This window comes from Cotesia glomerata, linkage group LG6 (assembly GCF_020080835.1).
Source record: "Cotesia glomerata isolate CgM1 linkage group LG6, MPM_Cglom_v2.3, whole genome shotgun sequence".
Classification (NCBI taxonomy): Eukaryota; Metazoa; Arthropoda; class Insecta; order Hymenoptera; family Braconidae; genus Cotesia; species Cotesia glomerata.
In genome coordinates, this window is record NC_058163.1 from 24,130,750 (window position 1) to 24,150,060 (window position 19,311).

The following is a 19,311-nucleotide window of genomic DNA, read 5'->3' on the forward strand; positions in this document are numbered from 1 at the left end:
CAATTAAAAAAAAAAAAAACATTTTTTAGTTATAATTTAATAAATGAAGCAAAATCGAAAAATTAAAAATGTCGGCTAACTTTATTATTATCAATTTTTTTCAACTTTTAAAGGCAAAAAATCTAATGACATTAACTTGACAATATTTTAATTTTTTTTAACAAAAAAATTTGTTTCAAAAAATTATTTTTAAAAAATTGCATCTTTAATTTTTTTTTAAATTTCTACATGTTAATTTTTTTTCTAATTTTTTTGCAATAATTTATTTGTCACCAAAATTCTTAAAATTATTAAATATCTGCTAAATTAATTTTCATTAAAACACGACACTAAATTTAGCAGTTTCTTGAACATATTTTAATTTTTTTTAACAAAAAAATTTGTTCCAAAAATTATTTTTAAAAAATGGCAATTTTTTTTTTTCAATTTTTCGCAATAATTTATTTTTTGCCAAAATTCTTAAAATTATTAAAAATCTGCTAAATTAATTTTCATAAAAAGCTATCGAAATCTTTATTATTTATTTTTTATTACAATTGCGCCGTAAAAACAAGCTGAAAAAAAAAAAATTAAAAAATGTTTATTTTTTACTTATAGTCCAAAATGGGGTTGACTATATTTGTAAATAATTACCATAATATCAATTAATTAATTAATATTTTTAGTAACATCAATTGATAATAATAGTTATTACTGATAATGATAAATAATTAACGTTACTGTAAATAATTTTGAGTTCGTGTTACGGCTCAGGAATATTTTATCCTGATGGAAAACATGCCAAAAAATAATAATCTATTTATGTAATTCAAATACTAATAAGTTTTATCCAAGTTAAATTTATTACTTTAAAAAGAAAAAAATTTTTTTTAATATATCTATCATTTTATTTTTATAAAATTAAATTGGATATTTTTTTACGGCCATAATGGACACCTTGGCCTCACCTTTATCGGGATTTTAAGGAAAGGCTAATGCTGTCCATTTGATCAAAAATTAAATTTTTTATTTTATGACTGACAATTTTTTACATAAATTTATATATATTTGTATTTTTTCGTTTTCTGTATAATTTTTAAAATTATTTTAACATATAAATTTTAGTTTTAAACCTGGATGTATTTTATGTCAGAGTTAATATATTTAATAATTATTACAAAAAAATATTTTTTTTTTATTCACTACTCTTCCAACATTTATCAAGACCTTTAATTAAAAAAAAAATAAAAATTTTTAATTATAGAAGAAAATAATTGCATTCTTCTAATTATCACTGAAACTCTTGATATTAACTTTATATTTTAAAACTCACTAACAATTAATAAATTTTTAATTATTTTACTTTAACCAATCACGAATAATAGCTCCAACTTTTTGTCTAGCTTTAACTAAATCCGGAAGATCCGAAGGTGATGCTGGATACATATTAGCACAATGGGCAGTACCTAGAAAGTTTATTAGATAATTAATAACTATTTATGTAATTGTTGTATAATAAGATAATACTAGCAGCCTGCAGTCACTATGTGACTGTCGAGATTTACAGATTATGAATAAGGAAATCTTAGCTTATTGATTTTTTTATATTAATGACACTTTTTAAATAAAATTGATTTTTTTAAGTGAAATTAAGTGTCATTACAAAGGCCTTGACTAGAATTTGTGCCTTTTCAAGGTTTCATATGATTCTCTCCGATGGTCAATTTATTATGATAAATATTTGGACTGCATTTGAAAATGCTCTCTCTCTAGATCCATAATTAAGAAATGACCTTGTATCTCGTGAACTATTGACATTTTTAAAGATATAAGCTCATCCCGATGTTGCACTCATCAAGACCTTTCATTTGAGTACCCACATGCATATTTCATATATTTTTCATATATACATATATATAATATATATAAATATATGAAAAGTTGATGTGGGTACTCAAATTAAAACTCTTGATGAGTGAAACATTGGGATGAACTTATATCTTTAAAATCATCAATAATTAAGAAATGACCTTGTATCTTATGAACTATTGACATTTTTAAAGATATAAGCTCATCCTGATGTTACATTCATCAAGACCTTTCATTTGAGTACCCACATCAATTTTTCATATATTTTATATATTTATATATATATGTATATATGAAAAATATATCAAAATGCATGTGGGTACTCAAATGAAAGCTCTTGATGAGTGTAACATCAATATGAGCTTATATCTTAAAAAACATCAATAATTAAGAAATGATCCTGTATCTTGTCAACTACTGACATTTTTAATGATATAAGCTCATTCCGATGCTACACTAATTGAGACCTTTCATTTGAGTACCCACATCAATTTTTCATATATTTTATATATATTATATATATATATGTATGTATATATGAAAAATATATCAAAAATGCATGTGGGTACTCAAATGAAAGCTCTTGAAGAGTGTAACATCAATATGAGCTTATATCTAGACCTTTTCAATGATACTAAATTTAATAAAAAAAACTCATAAATTATTGTCATACAACAAGATAATAAAAATAGCATACCATTAATATAAATCGCAGGAGTCAATGGATTAGAAGAGTTAGTAATTCCCAGCGCATGCCAAGGATCAATAGACCCGTGAACATAAACGACGTTAGACACTTCAATATGAAGTCCTCCGTAGAGAAGATTACTGCGTTCAACAGAAGACTCCAACAAGTGAATATTGTACCTAGGCCCAAAGACATCAGTGCACTGCTGGACAAAAAAGTCAACCGGGAACATCTCACTAAACAGCTCAGGCCTTGCAGTAGAAGTCTGGAAAAATCCGAACTCAGTACAAGTTTGGTAGAACCACTGGCGACCTCCCTGTGAAGATTCTGCCTTCCAGGAGACATTTCTAAGCTCGTCGATCATCTTCATGTATTTGTAGTCCAGGCAAGTCTCATTATTCGCTTTTAAGAGCAAATCATTAACAGCTCCCAGTCGCTCGATGGGAATTCCTTGTTTTTCATCAACCAACACGTCGCAAATAGTGTCTATAGTAACGTTTGCGGTCTTGGAGCTGTTACGGTTGTCCTTATTGTACTGAACTACCTCCGCAAAGTTACTCGCAATTGTTTCATACAGGTTCGCAATGTCGTTTTTCTTGGTAGCAGCTGGGTCCAGAGGGTCGCAGAGCTTGAAGATCTTCGATAAATCTTGCTGGCCGATACGGTGACGCAGCATCGCGTGGAACTGCTTATTTGCAGCGGCTATTGAATCCACACATACTTGACAGTGAGTTTTCAGCGAGTCTTCCACCACTGCGTAGTACTCTTGGAAGTCAATTTTTGCTAATAAGGGTCCGCTTGATGAAACTGCTCCATGGACCAGGTGAGGGTACTTCACTCGCATCCAAGCTGCTAATGACCCAGGGTATGACCCTCCGAAGACTATGAATTTAGTACCGGCTGGTATCTGGTGCAAGTGGGTCATTCCTTCTATGAAATAAGCCAAGTCTGCTAATGCTTGCTCTGATGTTAAGTAGACCAAGTTCTTGATGCTCAAATCTCTGGATTAATTATAATTTATTTATTATTAATTTTTTGGACTAAAAATTTCAAAAATTTTTAATTAAAATTAATTTAACAGATATTTTATGATTTTAAGAATTTTTTTAATTAATAAACTACACGGAAAGAACATGATACTGAAAAAAAAATTTTAGATAGTAGCTAGTATAATTTAGATTACAATGAGTATAATCCAGATATCACGCAGTATAATCTGGATTTTTTTTTAGCTACTATCTAAAATTTTTTTTCACTACAGATATCACTGAGTATAATCTGGGATGATATCCAGTGTCATCTTGTTTTTTCAAACAATTTTTCGAAATTTTTTTTGTTAAATAAAATTAAAAAATGATAAAGCGACGGTTAACTCTAATATACTGAAATTTAATAATTATATTCTTCAGTAAATTATTTTATAATTAAATTAAATGACAATAAAGTTAGCCGACATTTAAAAATTTTTAAGAATTTTTTTAATTAATAAATTATGGCAAAAAAATTGACGCGTAGAAATTTTAATAAATTAAAAAAATTATTTTTTGGAATTTTTTTGTTAAATAAAATTAAAAAATGGTCAAGCAACTGTTAACTATAATGTTATATATATTAAAATTTAATAATTATATTCTTCAGTAAATTATTTTATAATTAAATTAAATGACAATAAAGTTAGCTGACATTTAAAAATTTTTAGAATTTTTTTTATTAAAAAAATTATTAAAAAACTAATTTTTTTTTTAATTTTATTTGTGAAAAATTTGAAAAACTGTAATTGCAATTAAAAAAAAAATTTTTTTAGTTCTTATTATCTCACTCTGGGAGCAGTTGTTGAACTAATAAAATATATGGCAATAAACACCCTAAAATTTTTCAACGTTTTATTGAAATATCAAAAGAAATATAACATATTATTGAATAATATTAAAAATAATACTGTGAATTACTGTGAACAAAAAGTCTTCATGTCAATTTATTGAAGATGGCAGCGGATACGGAAATTGCTGATGTGTGAAAGTACTTTTAAGTGTCACTCGAATATGAAAGTGTCAAAAATTGTCATATGTATTGTGTGTGAAAGTGTTTACCATGAAGGAGAGTTTAATCGTTATAAAAAGGGTTATTTTCTGGGCAAACGACTAGGACAAATCAAACAACACGAGAAAGAAGACCTAAAAACCTGCCTGAGTAGTAGTGTAATGCTGAACATGTCAGAACAAAATGATATATTGAATAAAACGGTAATTCATGATGAAGACGATAAGTTGGTGAGTGCTAAAATGGAAATTGAACTCTGCTACGGGAACTAAACCAGGAATTAAAAAGTAAAAATCTGTTACTGTCTGAACTATTGGAATACAACAAAGCGGAGATAATTAAGTCCAAGTCTTATGCTGACACACTGAAAATAAATAATAATGAAAAGTTGGCGGACAACATTCCAAATATTGTAATAAAAGCTATAAGCAGAGAATCAGCTAAGTCATGTGAACAGACTGTTAAAAAGAATATCTCTGCAAATACCAGTGCTCAAATAAAAAATGTATTGACTACCAAGACAGGTGCCGTTATTGTTAAGTGTAAAAATAAGGAAGATGTTTCAAGAACAAAATCTATACTATTGGAAAAACTTGGTGAAAATTATGAAGTTGATCAAGACAAAATGAATTTATCTAAGATAAAAATTTTCGACATTGATAATGATATGGATAAAGATGAATTAATTGAAGACATTTGCAATAGAAATAGTGTAATGTTCGACGGAAATTTTAATATTGTAGCTGATTTTACTGGTGGTAACAAAAAACGTAGCTTAATACTGGAAATGTCAACAAGCATATACTTAAGCGTCATGTCAGCTGGAGTTCTATACGTTGGTCATAGATATCAATGATGTAGATGAGTTTTCTGAGTTATTTTTAACCAACTTGTTAGATATGAATTTTTTACCTATGTTTAATAATATTACTAGGCCGAGTGAGAACGGTGGGTCCTGTATAGATAACATGTTTGTGAAAACAAAGATTAAGTGTGAATCCTTTACCCTCAAGCAGGTATTCACAGACCACTATCCCATCATTCTTGCAATGAAAATCAATAAACAGCAGCAAACTAAAGACATTGACACGTTCATTAATTACAATAAACTAGTTAATATTTGCAGTAGAACGGATTGGACAAGCCTGTTATCTATAGAGGATTTAAATGTTGCCACCGACCAACTCATTAATAAAATCCAAACAATATTAAATGCGTCTAGGGTTAAGAACAAAAAGCAAAAGTTTAAACGAAGAAAAGACTGGATTACACCGGGCTTGATGAAATCGTGTTATACTAAGGAAAAAATGTACAATGACTGGAAAAAAGACAAAAATAATGTATCCTTAAAATTAAAATATTTAAACTATTGTAAAAAACTAGATAAGGTACTTAAAATTACTAAGCTAAAGTATGAAACAGAAGAAGCTAGACAGAAATCAAAAAATAGCAAGGACCTATGGCAATATATTAACAAAAAGTTAGGTAAAGAATCTCATAGAGATAATCAAATAGATTACGTCATCAAAGATGACGTAAAAATATCAAACACAAATGAATTAGCAAATATTTTTGTTGACTTTTTTACAGTCAACGCTCTCTGTATTTGACTCGCTCGTACAGGACCATTCTCTGTATTTGACTCGTCCTTGTCCATAAGAGCTGTGTAAAATCGTCAAGTACAGAAGAAGAATGTGGTCAAATACAGAGAGCGGTCAAATACAGAGAGGTCCAATACAGAGAGCGTCGACTGTAGTAACGTTGGGCCTAAATTAGCGGCAAAAATTCCAGGTAATGTAGGTGGAGCTGATGAGACTATAAATCAAAACCCAATTTCTATTTTCCTGAATCCTACTGATCAATATGAAATCGAAACAATTGTTAGTAAATTAAAAAATAAAGCTGGTGGGGTAGATGGTATAAGCACTAAAGTTCTCAAAATTATAATTCCGTATATAAGTAATGTTTTAACGTATATTTTTAATAAATCCATGACGAGTGGTATGTGGCCTGAGGCGCTCAAATGTGCGGAAATTATACCAATATTTAAATCAGGGAATAAATATCTAATGACGAATTACCGCCCTATTTCACTCATATCAAATATTGCTAAGATCTTCGAAAAGATAATACATGCGCGTTTGTATAAGTTCATCGTAGAGTGCAATATTATAAGCAGTGATCAGTATGGTTTCATGAAAAAAAAAAAAAAAAAAGGAACTAAAGATGCCTTGGAATCGATAGCTAATTTTATTTATACCAATATAGATGCAAATAACCCAACAGTTATTACTTTTCTAGACCTCGCCAAAGCATTTGACACGGTAAATCATAATATTCTACTAAATAAATTATACAAGTACGGCATTAGGGGCATATCATATGATTTAATTAAAAATTACCTATCGGATAGACTCCAGGTAGTTAAAATTAATACGATTATAAGTAAAAAAAGTATAGTTAAGTTAGGTGTTCCACAAGGAACCGTGCTAGGTCCTCTTTTATTTATACTATACGTGAATGATATGTTTAAAATCCTACCAAATAAGTGTCTAGCGGTGTTTGCTGACGACACGGTGATCAAATGTGTTGGCAAAACTTGGTCAGAAGTACAAAAAAATATGTCCAGTTACTTAGATAAGATAGGAATATGGCTACAGAGAAACTATTTAACATTAAATATATATATATATAAAACCACCTATGTCACCTTTGGTTCTTATAGTGATAGTGTACCTGAAGTGTTCCAGCTAAAAATATATAATAAGATAATCAAAAGGGTCAATAGCTGTAAATATTTAGGACTATATTTTGATTGTCACATGAAATGGGATGTACATATACGGAACCTAATAAGAAAAGTTAGATTCTATTTATTTATTTTCTACAAGTTAAAAAAATATATGTGTAAAAAGTCATTGAAAATTATTTACCATGCGCTCTTTGAAAGCATAGTGAACTATGGAATAATAGCCTGGGGTGGATGCAACAAAACCACTAAGAGCATTCTAGTCAAAATAAAAAAAAAAACTCCTAAATATTTTTTCTAATAATAATTCTATATTACGGATAAGTGAATTATATATTCATGAGGCTCTGTGTTATCACTATGTAAACTGTAAAAATAAATATGAGAGTCATCAAGGAATTACTAGATATAAAAGTCTAATTATACCTAAAGTTAACAAAGAAATAGCATTTAAAAACTCCACCATTGTTGCGATTAAATATTTCAATAAGTTACCTGCTCATCTGAAAGCGATAACACTAAATAATAAAATAATAAGAAAGAAATTGAAATACTGGTTGACAACCACTTTACAAATTTAGACTATTGTATTTTTATCATTAATAGTTACGTATTTTATATAATTTTCAATAGTAAAGATCCTTTTATACGACGTGATCCTATATTACTCTATTTATACGTCGAGAGATGCTAATATAAGTTATGTTCTTTTCTTAGGATTAGTCATTAACCAGGCCTATGTACAGGTGTTGTTTCACACCTCTATAGGTACATGCACTGCGTATTATATATTAAATGTATTATTTATGTATGTATATATCTTTGTATGTCCTGGTAAATAAATAAATAAATTAAATAAAATAAAAAAATAAAAAATGTCGGCTAACTTTATTATTATTTAAATTAAAATTAATTTGAAGATTTCAATGATTTTTTTAGCAAATAAATTATGATATAAAAAATTCCAGATGTAAAAATTGAAGAAAAAAAAAAAATAGTTCATAGTAATTTTTTAAAAATATTTTTTTTAAGTAACTTATTTTGTTTTTTATTTCTCTTTTTCTTTTTATTTTTGTTATTTGCTATTATTTTGCATGAGTTACAATAGCTAACTCATTATTAGTTTTTTTTCATTCAGTAAATTATATATGGAATCACTATGCTAGCTATAATCTTGTTATACTTCAAAAAAGTTGTTTTTATGTACTAACTATTGTATTACTATTAACCCTGTTAATGGCCTAGGCTGTTGGGTTTGTTTATTTAAATAAAATAATAAATAAATAAATTAAATTAAATGAAATAATGATTAAGGGTCTGCTAATTTTTTTATAACTGCAAACTTTAATGTCATAATTAAAAAAATACTGATTTTTAAAAATACATACTGAGTTGGATGACTTTTGCCGTAAAATCGGTGCTCTAATTGAAAGCACAAAGCCCGAAATTGTTTAGCATACTCAATCCATTGTCCTTCGGCCATCCATTTAGCACTGGCTTCTCCTTCACCGCCAATCATGATGAACACCGGTCCGCCAGGTTTGAAAAATTGTTTATTCATAAAGTATCTCTATAAATAAATATATAAAGAAATTTATTTATTTATTTTATAATAATTAAAAAAAAAAAAAAATTATATCATACCTGGTGCCATGTCTGAGTATTGGTGGGATCAAAGTGATCAAGCTCCTGCTGGAACCACAAGTCATCGGCCAGCGTGTGGTTCCTCGATAAATTCGGAGTACCTAGACCATCCTTGCTTCTGCCACGAAAGAATCGCCGCCAAGCTGATGATCCATCAGCGAAAATCAGCAAGCAGAGAACTAGCAGGTACTTCATCTCAACTTCTGCGTTGTAATAAAAGCTGGAGATACTTATATATAGGCTTAGCACCGGCTTATCTGTTTGTTTTTTATATCGATGTCTATTTATAAAGTTATAAAGATTTATAAAGTTATCTAAAAGAGCAATAACTTTTTACAATGTAAAAATTAGCTTGGTTTGAAGAAATTTGAGAGTCTGAAGACATCTAGTGGTTGTTTTTAGAATTAGATGAACTATTAACAAACGGTAAGTAAATTTTAATTTACAGTTTTTGTAAATATATAAATATATATAAATATATATATATATATATATATATATATATATATATATATATATATATATATATATATATATATATATATATATATTAGGGTGGCGCAAAAAAACCGACTATTTTTATTTTTTGAGTCTCGAGTGAAAAAATGTTAGTATTTGATGTTTTAAGAGCCCTCACCAAAGGACAGCTTAAAAAAAAATTTTTAAGAGGTCACTCCAAATTTTTTAAAATTTCAAAAATCGTCAAAAATCGAATTTTTTTTTTTTTAATTTTTTTTCTCGTTACGGTATAATTTTATAGACTAAAAAAAAAAATAAGTTTCTGAAAGTTTCAGTTCAAAATTTAAATATTGAAAGGTCGCTCATAATTTTTTTTTCTTTAATTAGTCATATCACCGACTTTAAGTGTTGGGAGTGGTACGTTGGGGTCTTTTGGTTTGAAAAATCTTAACCTACGCGGCAAGGTCAAATTTCAACCAAGCTGGTTTCTAAGACCAGCTTGGGATTCGAACCCACGCCTGGCAGTTGATTAAATAAAATTATTAAATTAAAAAAAATTATATTTTCTATGTTGTGCTTGATTTTTAGTTCATCTCGTGATGTATTTTTATCGATTATTGTACTAAATAAAAAAAAAAAATGCATGGAATTTTAATTTGAATAGTAAAAGGTCGCTCGAAAAATCTAAACAAATGCACTAATAAATTGAAAAAAATTATGAGCGACCTTTCAAAATTCAAATTTTGAACTGAAATTTTCAGAAACTTGTTTTTTTTTAGTCTATAAAATTATCCCGTAACGAGAAAAATAAAAAAAAAAATTCGATTTTGACGATTTTTGAAATTAAAAAAAATTTGGAGCGACATCTTAAAAATTTTTTTTTAAGCTGTCCTCTGGAGAGAGCTCTTAAAACATCAAAAACTAACATTTTTTCACTCGAGACTAAAAAAAAAAAAATAGTCGGTTTTTTTGCGCCACCCTAATATATATATATCATAATGAAAATCATAAAAATTCATATTTCTTCACTTTCTTACTCGAATAACTTTTGAATGGGATAACTTATTGAAATTCTGTAAAATGCATCTGAAAGCTCTTTAAGGTAGTTGTTGCGTGATAAGCATTTCAACAGAAAATTATGAAATTTTTTTTATTGAAAGATAAATATATTAATAATTCACTACCAAAATTTCAGATCAATTGACCGCACCGTTTTTGAGTAATTAATTTTCGAAATTGCATCTTTTACACGTAGAGGTATAGAGAGATGGTAAAGTTAGTATGAAATCATCCGTACCACTCGAGTAGGCCAAAGATTTCATACTAACTTTACCATCTCTCTATACCTCTACGTGTAAAAGATGCAATTTCGAAAATTAATTACTTAAAAACGGTGCGGTCAATTGATCTGAAATTTTGGTAGTGAATTATTAATATATTTATCTTTCGATAAAAAAAATTTTATAATTTTCTGTTGAAATGCCTATCACGCTACAACTACCTTAAATAAGCTTAAATTTTAGTACCATATCATATGTGTAGTCGTGAAATTTATTAGAAATACCAGGATTTCAAAATTTTGAAATCCTCGTATTTCTAAATTACTTGACCGATCAATTGGCGACGCTATCGTCCTGACAAGCCGCGTTATATCCCACATATATATATATATATATATATATATATATATATATATATATATATATATATATATAAATACATACATATATAAACTTTTGAACCATATGCATTTTCTGAATTCGCTTGACGAGCTGAGTCGAAATATAGAAAAATTTCCCCTTAATATAGCAAATATTTGCTATATTTCCCCGAAATATAGCAAAATATAGCAAAAAGTCCCTTCGTTACCCCAAATTTTATTAGCAGCAACCATTCTTAAAAAATCATCTATACTTGGACTTTCCAACACATCATTTTCTTCATTACCAGTTCTCACTTCAATCTCTCCTACTGTACATATTTTTTCGTAAAAACTTAAATTCATTGTTACTTGATGAATGACAAAAATTTTAATTTCATAAAATCTTTCTTCGTCATTTAAAATAATTTCAGCAAATGATCGAAATAAACAATTTCCATCATCTTTGACGTTATCAAGAAAAAAATTATTTAAAATAATGTCTGGAAATCTTTTCTCAATTATCCTTTTTTTTCTAGGCCAGATTTTTTGATCAACATTTTTCGAATGAATTTCAAATTTATTTATTATATTATCATAAATTTCTAAAATAACATTCTGGTTATCTTGTATAACATTGATAATTTCACTTAAAGATTACGAAATTAGAATTTTTACTTAAAGATAACGAAATTTGAATTTTTTTCAATACTTATAAATATTTTTAATACTTTTCAATCCCTCCTCTTATGGAGAATTAAAATTGGCAATTGTTTTGAATAATTTTTTTTAATCAGGGATACATTCATCAATATATTATTGTTATTATAATTACAACTAATTTAATTTAACCGATAGCGTCTACAATTCTTAAGATATCTTATTTAAACTAAGCAAGTATAAAACAAGATTAAAAAGTAAGTAAGACTACAACAAACATGCTTATGCAATCAGAACTCAATAGAGTTCGCAGTAGTCAGAATATCGGAAGATAAAGACGACTCATTTACAAAAAGTGAAAAATTTTTTTGAGTTGAATACCTTAGCATTTATCTTATTATGTAATTCGTTTTTATTTATTTTTTATATTTCAATACGAAATCTACTTCCATTTCGGATGCGGAATGGCCTTTTTTTTTTCTTATTTTTTTTGCAGGCCCAGCCTGCAATGCCTAAAATTTCAATAAAAAACATCTTACCATTTTTCTTCTTGAATCTATGTTGACTTCTCCACTTCGATGGTGATCTTGTATTTATCATTTGGAGCGTAATTTCTTGACAAGTACCAAACGGGTACAAACATGAGGGGAAAAACAACTTCTTCATCAACTTGGTCCTTCACTTCATATACATATTGACTGTCAATTAATTCAGCATCATTAATGGTCATACTCCATGACGCTTCAAACCGTTGTGTGGTGTTGTGTCCGGGTGTGGACTCGGCCATAATTTATAGCTAAATTTGTCATTAAAGACAAATTTGGGAACTGGGGAAATAAAGGATAAAGGGGGGGAGGAGGGACCTTACTCAGTAGGAATTATGGCGCCACTAAACCACAGCAGAGTTTTCTGTTTTTTATTATTTTGCTTTTTATATTTTACTAGAATTCAAATTTGCGCGCGCAAGCGCGTGCCTCATATTTATGGTCATGATATATTTATGTGTAGTTTATGTATATTATATTCACTTTCAACCAATCAGAATGAGAATAAATATTTTCAACCAATCACATTACGAATAAATTGGTTTCACATACATTTCATCTCAATTTTATTATGGGACTAGAATTTGAATTTGCGCGCGCAAGCGCGCGCCTGACTATAGCATTTGCATATATTTTCATGCTTATGATATATTCGACCAATCACGTTACGAATAGTTTGATGCCACATACATTTCATCTCAATTTTATTCATCTCAATTTTATATTAGGATTTTAAGGAGGTCCTTTCGCCGCCAATGTAAAATAAAAATATTAGATTATGAGTAAATTTAATTTTTTCTAATAGTTAAGGTCCTTATTTATCTTATAGTGAGGTTTAAATTATACTTTACCGGACAAATTTTTGAAAAAATAAAATTTTTAAATGTTAGTATTTGTTCAGAGTCTTACGAGAAAATCAGACGTTTGCAGTATTTCTCGAATTATACTATCAGTCATGGATTAGATCAAGTGTTTTTTTAAAAAAAAACTAAAAATCAGATTTTCGAAATATTCAGGTTTCTTTTTTTGCAATAAAATATATCAGTTACCGAGATATTTATTGAGAAATTAATATTTAAAAATCACAAAAAATTCTCAAGTTACCTACAACAAAATGGAGTCAAAAGATTTGGCAACGTTGCGTAGCGCGCGAGCTTCAGACCATTCAATAAATTCAAACTAAACTTTAACGCGCTTATGTTTTTCATGCATACTTATTAGTTAATTTATTGTTAACAAATTTTCATAATTCATAATTGAAAAATAAAACAATAATTAAAAAATACTAGCATTCCTGCCATGAGACATTAGAATGTTATGGTTTTGTGACTAAACATTTTTAATTAATTTATTTATTTACACTGACTGCAAAAAGTTAAACACGGTTAAGGTTATATTGTGCAAATAAAAATGTAAACAACCGAAATAAAGCGTTGCCAAATCACGGACAGGTTACTAACAGCTGATTTACAACAGTCAAATTAATTTTTGTATTTAGCTATTTTTTTTTTAATTTTCAAAATTTCAACGATTAATGCCTCATATACTATTTATTTTTCAATTTTAGGAATTTTTATGGGTTTTGTATTTTAATTTATTGAAAATTTACTACTACAGTTGTTGTGACTCAACTGGAGCGAAAGGACTTCCTTAAGAATTATCTGACAATTTACAAACTTTGCTTTTACAATCTCGTTTATTTTTAATGAATAATATCGAAATTAATTATTAATAATAAGTTTTAAAGGTAAAATTGTTTGAAAAAGATAAATAAACAAAACTAAATTTACAATAAAGAGGAAATGAATTAATTAATTGATAAAAAAAATTATAAAAACAACCAAGTTATGATTTATTTAATTTGACGGAAAATTTTATTGGTACAGTTTCTTAATGGTAGGCTAATTTTTTGTTACAAATTTTTATTGGTAGGCTTTTCATATGATAAAGATTTATTTCGGTTCAGTTTCATTATGGTAGAGATTTCATATGATATAAATGATATGGCACAGTTAAAATTGGCATAGTTATACTCTTGGTTTACTTTTATATGGCACACCTGTAAACTGTAAATACGCCGATTTATAAGTGCATTTTTTAAAAAATATTTTTTAGTTATAATTTAATAAATGAAAAGATTTCAAAAAATTAAAAACGTCAGCTAACTTCAGATGAAGATTAAGTTAGCCGACATTTAAAAATTTTTAGAATTTTTTTTTTATTAAAAAAATTATTACAAAAAGAAAAAAAAATTTCACTTGTAAAAAACTTTAAATTTTTATGGGTTTTGTATTTTAATTTATTGAAAATTTACTACTACAGTTGTTATGACTCAACTGGAGCGAAAGGACTTCCTTAATCAATTTTATTGTGAAAAATGAGATTATGAGGCGTGCACTTTTGGATTTTCCAAACTTTTATTTAGACTATGTACATCAATTTTTCATAAAGTGAAATTTTTAAAATTTTTTATCAATTGGTCTGTAGGTAAGGATGTAATCATTAATGCCTACAATTTGTTAACTTAACATCCAAGTTGAACCAGAGATCGCACAAGAGCCCACCAAGAGTAAAATTGTTAGGTTAGCATCATATATCTAAGGAATAACAACAACAAAAATAGGAAACGGAATTGAAACGAAATGACTGAGATTGTTGATCAGACCGATAACAATGTCGGAGAATACAATGTTTTCACGTGGATCACTTACAAAGATGATATACCAAGATTTATGTACCAATTATTCAATAATGAATCACTTGTTGACGTGACGCTCTGTGTTGATGGTGAACGGATTCAAGCTCACCGTCTCATCCTCGGTGCTTGCAGCGATTTATTAAGAGTAAATAATAAACATTCTTCATCATGGCAAGTACTCTTGAGTATACAAATTAATTTTTATTATTACTTGCAGGATGTGTTGGAAGAAGCTTCTGAAGACAATCCGACTCTCATAATTAATGACGTATCAGCCGAAACTATGAAAGCAATAATTGAATTTTGTTATACCGGGAATGTAAAAGTTCCTCCGGCAGGGACCAGAAATTTATTTGAAGCTGCTAGGTTTTTAAAAATATCTGCACTGATGGAGGTAATTATTTTTTTATCAATTGTTGTGACACTAAAATTACCAGATACTTGACAATTTTTTTTTTTTTTAATAATAAACTAAGTCTAGAAATTTTTTTTTTTTTTAATTGAATTTATATTTTTTTTTTCAGCTTCCAAATATTGAATTTTTCCAATAAATTTTTCTTACTTTAATTTATTTGTTATAAAAATTATCAGAAAGCTGGTAAATATTTACAAGTGGAGTAAACCATTTTAACTTTCATTTTTTTGAACGAAATTTCTATTTGATTTTATTGATATATTTTTTTTTTTTAAATATAAAAAAAAAGAACAATTAAAAAAAAAAAAGTTGATTATCGCAATTTTAACAAATTTTACAATCTTTCAAAAAAAATTTATAAATTTTTTAGAAAATTGTGATATTCATCTTTTTTTTTTTTTAATTGTTCGTTTTTTTATGTACTTTTCAAAAAAAAGATAAAATAGAAATTTTATCCAAAAACATAAGAGCTAAAATTTTTTCCAACTTTTGAAGGCAAAAAGCCATCGAAATCTTTTTTTTTTTTTTTCACGACATTTTTTATCATAAATGCACCGTAAAATCAAGCAGAATAAAAAAAAAATTTTTTTAAATATTAATTTTCCGACTAGTTATGGTCCAAAATTGGGTTGACCCTACTCGTAAATAATTACCAGAAAGTTAGCCGACATTTTTGATTTTTTTTTTCTTTTTCATTTATTAAATTAGAACTAAAAAATATTTTTTAAAAAATTGCACTTATAGTTTTTAAAATTTTTGTTTTATAATAATTTTTTCAATTAAAAAAATTCCAAAAATTTTTAAATGTCTGTTAACTTAATTTTCATTATACTGAAGTTAACTATCAATTTTTTTAAATTTTTATAACAAGTCAATTATAATTTAAAAAAGGCCATTCGGCAGCCGAAATTGGAAGTAGATTTTTCAAATAAAAAAAATTGATTTTTAATAAAATAATATAATAACACTGATAATGTATAACTTAATTCATGAATTAAAAACAAAATTCAATAATAAATTTAAAACTATTTACAACAAATTTTGGAAAAAAAATTATCTTGTGAAGAAAAAGTTTCTCAAATATTTACCAAAGAATTGCACAGATTATAAGATTTGAATTATAAATGTCCAAATTTTAAGTAACTGCTGAGAAACAACAGTTTTCAAGTTAATCAGAATTTTGCAACCGGATAAAATTTTAGTTGAAGAAAACAATGGTTAGAACTAATTTGTGACATATTTACTGACAACCTACCCGAAAACATTACACAAAAGACTGATCAATATCGTAATTATTGAATTTACATCATGATTAAGCTATGATGTAGACAATAATTCTAAAACGGCTGCAACAGTAAAACTGTTTCATTAAACGAACTCTAAAAGGAGTAATATTGAGGCTACTACCACTTCTAAGTAGTGAAAATTAAAGCTTATTAAAAGAGCTTTACGATGCATTTTACCGAATTTCAATATTTTGTCTAGTTCAGTAATTATACCAAGTTGAAGTAGTAAAAACATCAATTTTTACGATTTTCAAAATTTCAAAATCCTGTCATTTCCAAATTACTCGCCCGATTAAGCTCATCTTCGAACTTAACCTTGGTCTTGATCGATAGATAAAGCATGCTGAGTTTGAGAAGAATCGGTCATAAATTGAAAACGCTATCGTGCTGACAAGCCGCGTTATATCGTATAAATATATATATATATATAAACTTTTGAACTATATATATTTTCTGACTCAGCTCGACAAACTAAGTCAGAAAATGGCTAAATTTTTCAAAAGTTGCGCCATGAGGACGGCTGCAATAGTTAGATTTTTATAAAATCTACTAAAAATGCTTCTAAAAATTGATTTTTTTAATCAGTTTCAGACAGCAGACTCTGATTTTACAAATGAAGATGAATATCAATTAATAGATTCTTTGGATGCGTCTAATGAAGTCGTGGAAAATACTTGGGAAATTGAAAATGAAAATTATGAGGCTGAAGATGTTACATATACTGAAGAAGTAGACATAAGTACTGTTAAGGAACAAGAAGTTAAACCAGGAAAGGAAAAAGGTAAAAAGACAAAACGGAAACGTGAGAACCCCAAAAGAGATTACAACCCTGCGAATATGGAAGCTGCATTGAATGACTTGAGCCAGGGGTTGTCTTTAGTTGAGGCTTCTACAAAAAATAATGTGGCCAGGTCGACACTCTACATGAGGTGCAAAGCTATAGGAATGCAACTGAACACCTCCAGACACGATTATCCTGCAGACCGACTTAAGGCGGCCATCAATGCTGTCATGAGTAAGTTATTTAGATTAATATAAATATATTATTTGTTGCTCAGTTATTTATTTTGAATTTTGTTTTATTGTTTAAGATGGAGCCAGTTTTCAAAGTGCATCTGATAGGTACAAAATACCTAAAACTGTCTTGTGGAGGCGGATCCAAAAAGAAAATTATCGCTCGATGAGGCCTGATTGCAAACGGGCTTACGATGCTCGCAAAAGAGAAGCTGCTGTTAAAGCTTTGGCTAGAGGGGAAAATCTTACCAAAGTTTCTTTGGAGTTTCAGGTCATTATTTTTATAAAATATATTATGAAAATTAATTTGTAACAAATAAATTATGGCAAAGAAAAATGACATTTAAAAAGAATTAAAAATGCTATTTTTTAAAAATAATTTTCGAAATAAATTTATTTGTTAAATAAAATTAAAAAATAGTATAGTGACTATTAATTTTAATGACATTTTGAAGATTGCACTTATAGCTTTTTTCAAGTTTTTTACAAATGAAAAATTTTTTTATTATAATTTTTTCAATTAAAAAATTTTTAGATGTCGATTAACTTAATTTTATTTCTTTATTTATTGATTTATTGATTTATTGATTTAACGCCAATCGGCTTTATACAGTGAAATTTAAATAGATTTATGTACAAGAGAGAAGTAATGAGTTTGTAATAGTGTAGATATTAGTAATGGGAGGAAGTTGCTAAGTTTTCATTATTTTCATTATTAATTTACGAGAATTTTTTCAGATTCCAAAAACAACATTGTTTCGTGATAAGACAAAATTAGTGGACCAAGGAAAATTACCGGAATCATTTTGGAAAAAACGTAAAACGGAAGACGAGCATATAAAAAAAATGCGCCTTGAAGAAGCGGTCACCGCTTGCTTGCAAGGAAAAATGTCTCAAGCAGCTGCTTCAGTGGCTTATCATATTCCAAAAACCACAATTTGGCGACGGCTTCAGCAAGAACAGAGAAAAATGGACAAAAACTTTGTCACTAAAAGAAGAGTACGTTCTATTCAACAGGCAGATGTTAAAGTTGAGAGTCTGAAAGATTCTGAACTTACGATGTGTAATGTAAGAATTTAATTTTTTACTAATTAGATAATTTTTTATTAAAAATGATCTAATTATTTAATTATTAAAAGTCATTTAAATATTTAATTAAAAATTATTTAAATATTTAATTATTAAATTATTAAATTAATTAATTATTAAAAATTATTTAAATATTCATCAGGACTCTTCAGATATTCCAATGACATACATCGATGAAAATAACGTCGAAGAGTCTATTATAATTCTAACTAAGGAAGAAGTTGAAGGCCTTAATCTCGATGATAGTCAACAAATTATTGTCAGCACGGTATGAATTTTCATAATATTTTTTTTTTCTACTACAAATATTATTTCAATAATTTTTTAAACTAATCCTTGAATTTTTATTTCAGGATAATGATGGGGAGTACATTCCTTGTTCGATAAACATCGAAGATACGTCTAACTACTCGGCTATTGAAAGTTAATATTAATAAGTGAAGAAATCGGTGTTTTTTTATTTATACAAAAGACTGTTAATATTTGATAGTATATAAAGCAAATAAAATATTTATTAGTAAAAAAAAAAAAATTACT

The 19,311-nt window shown here is 27.6% G+C and overlaps 2 protein-coding genes across 2 annotated transcripts; one reads left to right on the forward strand and one right to left on the reverse strand.

Moving 5' to 3' along the window:
• Window positions 1-1,098: 1,098 nt before the first annotated feature.
• Window positions 1,099-9,306, reverse strand: LOC123267570 (putative serine protease K12H4.7). The gene is made up of 4 exons (XM_044732274.1): window positions 8,970-9,306; window positions 8,714-8,895; window positions 2,546-3,537; window positions 1,099-1,445 (listed from the first exon to the last, which is right to left on the reverse strand). Exons 1-4 carry the CDS (start codon window positions 9,162-9,164, stop codon window positions 1,339-1,341), a joined length of 1,476 nt encoding a protein of 491 aa, XP_044588209.1. The 5' UTR covers window positions 9,165-9,306; the 3' UTR covers window positions 1,099-1,338.
• A 5,500-nt stretch (window positions 9,307-14,806) lies between these two features.
• On the forward strand, window positions 14,807-19,272 carry LOC123267568. The gene is made up of 7 exons (XM_044732272.1): window positions 14,807-15,115; window positions 15,188-15,364; window positions 17,257-17,686; window positions 17,763-17,956; window positions 18,424-18,753; window positions 18,917-19,042; window positions 19,128-19,272. Exons 1-7 carry the CDS (start codon window positions 14,915-14,917, stop codon window positions 19,200-19,202), a joined length of 1,533 nt encoding a protein of 510 aa, XP_044588207.1. The 5' UTR covers window positions 14,807-14,914; the 3' UTR covers window positions 19,203-19,272.
• The last annotated feature ends 39 nt before the right edge of the window (window positions 19,273-19,311 follow it).

Coding starts and splice junctions, on each gene's coding strand:
- LOC123267570 (XM_044732274.1), bottom strand. CDS start 9,164: ATGAAGTACCTGCTAGTTCTCTGCTTGCTGATTTTCGCTGATGGATCA. Junction 8,896..8,969: donor ATACTCAGACATGGCACCAG/GTATGATATAAT, acceptor ATTTATTTATAG/AGATACTTTATGAATAAACA. Junction 1,446..2,545: donor TCCTGCGATTTATATTAATG/GTATGCTATTTT, acceptor TAAACTTTCTAG/GTACTGCCCATTGTGCTAAT.
- LOC123267568 (XM_044732272.1), top strand. CDS start 14,915: ATGACTGAGATTGTTGATCAGACCGATAACAATGTCGGAGAATACAAT. Junction 18,754..18,916: donor CTGAACTTACGATGTGTAAT/GTAAGAATTTAA, acceptor AATATTCATCAG/GACTCTTCAGATATTCCAAT. Junction 19,043..19,127: donor AACAAATTATTGTCAGCACG/GTATGAATTTTC, acceptor TTTTTATTTCAG/GATAATGATGGGGAGTACAT.